Genomic DNA, 6,431 nt, shown 5'->3' with positions numbered 1-6,431 from the left:
AGAAACTACTTTGTGTAAATTAAAGTTGGAGTGTAGATTCAAATAACTATAAACATGTTACTCACCTACATAAGTGTCTTTCCAGACTCTAGAAGAAGTTGTGCAGGATTGAGAGTAGTTAATTCTTCATTGCACAGGACTGTCCTAAACATTACAGATCATCTAGCACAGCCTCTGCCCTCCACATTCCAGTAGTGTCCCCCAATCACTGTCACAACCAAAAACACCTCCTGGCATTTCTAAAATGTGCCCCTAGGAGGTGGCATGGCCCTTGTTGGAATCACTAGATGAGATGACACAATGGTTCCTTCCAACTCAAACATCCGCAGATTTTTAAAGTCTGATTTTATTTGTCATTTAATCAGTAATATGTATTAAATGTCTCTTATGTGCTAGCACTGTGGATATAAGGATAATATATGATCATTGCTCTCAAAGGGCTTCCAGGGTAAAGGGTAGCACAAGCCAGCAATCAGGCAATTATAATGTAAAGTGATCATCAATACCACTGATGTACATTCAGTGTACACACAGTACACAATCTCAGTAGCTTATGCTACAGGAGGACATAAGAGGAGCATCTAACCTAATCTTGGGGCCCAGGGAAGGCTCTCCCAGAGGAGGTGATGTCTAAGCAATCATGAGAGCGGACTAGGTGTTAAACAAGCAAACAGGAGTAAGAGGTGAACAGATGAGGAGCAGGCAGCATGCGCTTTCCCGGAAGCAAGGACTAGGGTGGCCTATCTGCTGCAGAGGTTGCTGAAGGGGCCTGAGCATTGGAGTTGGAGGGATCTTGGTTCAAATCCTGCCTCATCTCTAACCCTGAGCCATTAGAATAACTGCTCACTACGTTCCAGGCACTTTGGTAAGTGCACTACATGAATCATCTCTTTTTATCCTCCCAACAGGACCCTCTGTATACAGAATGAGAAACTGAGGCACAGAAAGGTTAAGTAACTTGCCTAACCTAGCAAGTGGTGGAGTGGGATTAGAACCAAGACCATCTGACTCCAGAGCCAACTTTCCTCACGATTACCCTACACAGCCCAACCTCCGATCCTGTTTCCTCATCTGTAAAGTGTATATAATAGTATAGCTCCCGCGAGTTGATATATAAATGAAACATTTATATATTTAAGCACCAGACACGGTGGTAGAATATTCTTTTTTAAATAGCTATTCAGATTGTAATCCTTCCATTTTCAAAGGAGGAGCATCATAGTCTGGAGAGCATACAGTACATGATTTTAGTTACAAATAACATTTTTGAAACCTGAAGTGCCATTACAAAAAAAAGAAAACCCTATTTTAAAATTAAGTTTAAGTATATATCAGAGAAAGCACAAAAAACAAGTGGCTTAAACAGACAAGAATTTACTGTCACATAAAAGGAGTTGAGTTTGATAGTCCAGTTTCTCCTATTTGGACCTCAGGGTCCAAAATGGCTGCTGGAGCTTCCATCATTGTATCTGCATTCCACCAGCAGGGAGGAGTAGGGGGAAAGAATAAGGAGATAAACCTCCCAGTTGAGTTGGTTCCCTTAAGAAGGACTCCTACTTAGTCTGGGCTTGGGACTGACAAATGGCAGGGTACAATAGCCCCCATCCCCCGCCAAAGCAGGAAACACCACGGTGCCGTCATGCACCATAGCTCCCTGTGCATCAGGCTGAGGCTGGACTCTGCCTCACTTCTACCCCTGCCTTCTCCTGCTTCTCTCACTTCCTTACAGCTTTCTCTTTCAAAAAATCACTTTCACAAGAATCTCCATCCCGGGCTCTGCTTCTAGGAACCCCACAGTATGTTCTTTTTCAGCCAAAATCTGCCTCCTTATAATTTCACCCAGGTTCTACCGTGTTGAGTAATTCAGAATAAATGGAATTCTCTTCCATAGAGTAGCACCTTTATAGGTTGGAACATAGCTGTAAAAGAGGAATGTAATAATATGTATATATCATTTGGCTGTTGACAAAGAGCTCTTGTGTTCATTTCCTCATGTACTCGAACACTCCCTCTCCTTGACGGTAGATAGCACTATTTTTTTTTTTTTTTAAATTCACTTTTGGTTGCATTGGGTCTTCGTTGCTGCGCGCCAGCTTTCTCTAGTTGTGGTGAATGGGGGCTACTCTTCGTTGTGGTGCGCGGGCTTCTTATTGCGGTGCACAGGCTTTAGGCACGCTGGCTTCAGTAGTTGTGGCGCACAGGCTTGGTTACTCTGTGGCATGTGGGATCTTCCCGGACCAGGGCTCAAACCTGTGTCCCCTGCACCGGCAGGTGGATTCTTAACCACTGCGCCACCAGGGAAGCCCAGTAGTGTTATTTTTACAGACGAGGAAACTGAAGCTTAGATAGTGACTTCTCCAGTGTCACCTGGAAAGTAAACGGTGGGGCTCTCAGCAAGAAGGTCTCAAGACAAAGCCTCAGACAAGGTGCATTAGTTTCCTAGGGCTGCTGTGACAGAGTGCCACAAGCCAGGTGACTTCAAACAACAGAAATGTCTTCTCCTACAGCTCTGGAGGCTGGATGTCCAAAATCAAGGGGTCAGCAGGGCCATGTTCCCTCCAAAGTCTCTAGGGGAGAAGGAGCCTTTCTTGCCTCTTCCTAGATTCTAGTGGTCCCAGGCGTTCCTTGGCTTGTGCCAGCATAACCCCAATCTCTGTCCACCTCTGTCCTCACGTGGCCATCTTCTCTATGTCCTCTCCCCTTCTTATAAGGACATTCTCATTGGATTTAGGGCTCACCCTAATCCAGTATGACCTCATCTTGATCATTAACTAATTACATCTGCAAAGACCCTAATTCCAAATAAGGTCACATTCAAGGTTCTGACTGGACATGGATCTTTGGGGGACACTATTCAGCCTACTACCCATAGGATTTTAACTTTCAGAAGATTTATTTATCTCCAGGTTTCATTTGTATGTGTAGACAAGGAACAGTCACTTTCACGCACGTAAATTCATGCTCTTTTTTGCATCTTGCTCCTGGTTCTCTCACTGGAGGGACATATGCAGGCAGGAAGAAATGTGGAGGGCCAGCCCCTTCAGCGTGGTGATGGTATGCCTGCTGGGGTCCATGTCCTCTGGCCTGCATTGGCTTCTAAAAGTCCTCCTCCATCAGGGCTGCTGTTGTCGTGTTGGATGCATGCCAAGCCCGGTGCATCAGAAATGACCAGTGAATCTCAGTAGCTTATTGAAAGGTGTCCTTACTTTCGGGGTGTTTGGTTCAGCAGGGTTGTTGCTGTTTTTCAAAGATGTGCGGAAGGCTACACAAAGCCCCTCTGTGTCCAAGTCCTTCCCCAACCAAGTTGTTACAGTTAAGGCTTTTCAGAGGTGGGAGAGGTCTGCTCTCAGAATTTAAAGCAGAGATCAGAAGTCAAGGGGCATAATGAGTGTCTTAGTCAGTGCAGGCTGCTATGACAGGATTCCGTAGACTGGGTGTCTTAAATAACAGACATTTATTTCTCATAGTGCTGGAGGCTGAGAAGTCGAAGATCAAGGTGCCAGAAGATTCAGTTCCTGGTGAGGATACTGTTCCTTGCTTGTGGATGGCCCCCTTCTTACTGTGTCCTCCCTCACATGGCACAGAGAGAGAGAGAGAGAGAGAGGGAGAAGGAGAGCATGCGCATTCTGGTGTCTCTTCTTATGAGGGCACTAATCCCATTTTGGGGGCCTACCTTCACGCCTTCATTTAAACCTAATTATCTTCCAAAGATCCCACCTGTAACACCATCACATTGGGGGGCAGGGCTTCAACATAGGGACTTTGTGGGGGGACACAATTCAGTCCATAGAAGTGACCCTGTCAGCAGGGGAGTCAGGATCCAGAACAAGAGAGCAGAGACTGACATGGTAAAGTCTTTTGTAGGATTCCTTTCTTGTCTCCCCTGACAGTTTTCCCCTTAAAGAGAAGTGGGTCTGTGTGCTGATTTTTGGGCAGCAAGGCAAAAGGCAGCTGAGGAGACTGGGTTCCACCACAAGGGCCGGAAGGGCCAGATTGGATGGAGGGGAGCAGAGCAGGCAGACTGACAGGGATCGTAGCAGGGAGAACGGAGAGCAACGTTAGTTGGTCTTGACTGGAAAAAGGGAATCCAGGCATATTCATGAACAGATATATCCACCCAATATGTGCTGTGACCACAGAGCATTAGTTGACATTCTTGGCTGTGATAGATAGAACCAACCTCATCTCAAACTGTCTTAAGCAGACAGAGGAGTTTGTGACTCATGTAACTGGAAACTTCAGGCATGGTTTGATCTAGGCGCTCACATGGTATCGTCACACATTCCTACCTCCTAGTTTTGCTTTCTCCTTATTGTCTTCTTGCTAAGGCAGGTGCTCCGTAGGTGGTGGGAAACAGTACCACCAGACACTTGGTTGCCCCAGTGAAGAGTGCTTTTGTGATAGACTGTGTCATTGGCTCCAATTCTTCACCCCTTTCTGACCTATGCCCTTTGCCATGTAACTTTGCAATGTTTGACCACATGACTTGCTTGAGCCAAAAGAATGAGGTAGAAGTGACAGTGGCAGCTCCGAGCCTAGGCCGTAAGAACCTTGTCTGTTTCTCCTAGCTCTGTTGTGCTTCAGTCACTCCCATGAAAGAAATGTGCCCAGGCTGGCCGGCTGGTTACAGCAGGAGGATGAGAGACACATGGAGCAGAGCTGAGTTACTCTTGCCAAGGTGAACCTAGATCAGCCGGTCACTAGACACATGACTTAGCTCAGGTAAGATTAGAGAGCTGAACCCCTCAGATACATGAGAAATCACTGAGATGACAACATGGAACTCTTATGGCTTCTTTCTCAGACATTCCAGCAGCAGTTGGGTTTCGGGGCGTGACCTCTGCCCCAGTGGCCGAAGCTCCTCCTAGGAGAGAGGGGGCGCTCTGAGTCACGACTGGTCATGGCGGCGCTCTTTCTCAGCCTCTTTGGTTCGGACTGAGGCTTTCGGGACGGCGGCGGGAAGATGGCGGCCCCCAGGGAGCCGCTTGGAGCCGTAGAGGCAGAGGGGAGCTCGGGTCGCCAGGGGAACTCGGGAGTCGAGGTGGTGGTTTTCTCCGATCCCGCCACGCCCGCCCCGCTGTGCCCTCACGGTGGGTCCGCGTCTGGGCTCAGCCTGGCTGTCGGGAGCCAAGGGGCGTGGGTGAGCCTGAAGGTGCCATGGGCTTTTAGGGCTCCCGGATTCGGATCCGCCTCTCTCTCTCCCACCGAGTGTGATATCTAGAAAACGGTCCTTCCTCGGGAAGTTGTGGTTTTCCACTTACTTAAGAAACCGTCATAGAAAGTCCCCACTTTTGTGGTTTTGGCTTTACGGCTGTTACATGTTTTTTGAAGGGACGAGGCAGAGGCTAGGCAAAAAGGATATGTGTTATTGAGTAATTCCCGTTGCCAAGTACTTGAAGATTTCATTTGTTGATTTACTGTCTTTTCCATTAAGATTTAAAAAACGTTAGGGAGCACGATAGAATGAATTCTTGCTTAACTAGACCCAGTTTTTCTTGGGGAGAGAGAGTGTGTCCAACTCTAAAAGCTCAGATTTTCACTGAAAGGATCACTGAGCGGAGGTGGCAGAGTGCTCAGTTGTTTGGACTCCGTCTTTGTTGTTGTGTCAGGACGCAGGCCGTTCACCATGTGGGCTGCAACTGTACTGACAATAGCGTTTTCCTTCTGGAGAGACCAGTTTTCAAAATTTATTTCTTAAGTAGTCTTTGCCCGAATGTTGTGACTTTGGGGAAAAAAAAATATTAAACAGAGTAGTGCATTTAATTGTGACAAATTGTGCATAAAACTGAAACAAATTTTATTTAAAGGGGATGAAAACTAGGAACTTGAGGTAGATGACTGTTTGACTTATTTTTTCCTATTCTGGAACTAGGACCCACTCTTCTGTTTGTGAAGGCGAACCAAGGGAAAGAAGAAACACGGAGGTTTTATGCCTGCTCAGCTTGTAGAGATAGAAAAGATTGTAATTTTTTTCAATGGGAAGATGAAAAGGTATATCAACTTTTTGGATATGTATATATATATATATTTTTTTTTTTTTTAATTGTTGATGTCTGTGACATTTCATTGAGAATGTATGAGATAAATCTCTTAAGAGATGAAGATACCATGTTTTTTTGGTTTGAGAGACTGGAGTTTATATTTACTCTGAACTTACTCTGATTACTGATGTCTTAAATTACTGTCTCAAAGTCTGAGTTCCCTTTAAGGCTTTCTGAGGTGTTAGTATTGGTTTTGCCAATATAGATTTCTCCCTAAAGAGTGCAGGTCATGATCATTCCAGGAAGTGCTTTAGAAAAACACTTTTTGGGAAGCATTTGCATTGACCATCCCTTATTGCACTACTGGATGACTGATGAAAGCACTTAGAGATACAGTTATGAGCTTGGAATTCTCTTGGACTCAGCTCCAATTAAAGTTTCTGAAAGTTT

At 45.7% G+C, this 6,431-nt stretch overlaps 1 protein-coding gene across 3 annotated transcripts in view; it reads left to right on the top strand.

The window, feature by feature from the left end:
• Window positions 1-4,950: 4,950 nt before the first annotated feature.
• The window catches only part of ZCCHC4 (zinc finger CCHC-type containing 4), a 51,441-nt gene continuing 49,960 nt past the window's right edge, over window positions 4,951-6,431 (top strand). For all 3 annotated transcript variants that reach the window (XM_059923246.1, XM_059923245.1, XM_059923244.1), the window contains exons 1-2: window positions 4,951-5,090; window positions 5,873-5,991. In XM_059923246.1, coding sequence (XP_059779229.1) covers window positions 4,964-5,090; window positions 5,873-5,991 — 246 coding nt within the window. In that variant the 5' untranslated portion in view covers window positions 4,951-4,963. The remainder of the gene's footprint in view (window positions 5,091-5,872; window positions 5,992-6,431) is intronic.

The sequence above is a fragment of the Balaenoptera ricei genome, chromosome 5, assembly GCF_028023285.1.
Source record: "Balaenoptera ricei isolate mBalRic1 chromosome 5, mBalRic1.hap2, whole genome shotgun sequence".
NCBI classification, from domain to species: Eukaryota; Metazoa; Chordata; class Mammalia; order Artiodactyla; family Balaenopteridae; genus Balaenoptera; species Balaenoptera ricei.
The sequence above is the reverse complement of the archived record's forward strand: the minus strand, read 5'-3'. Positions and strand labels throughout refer to the sequence as shown.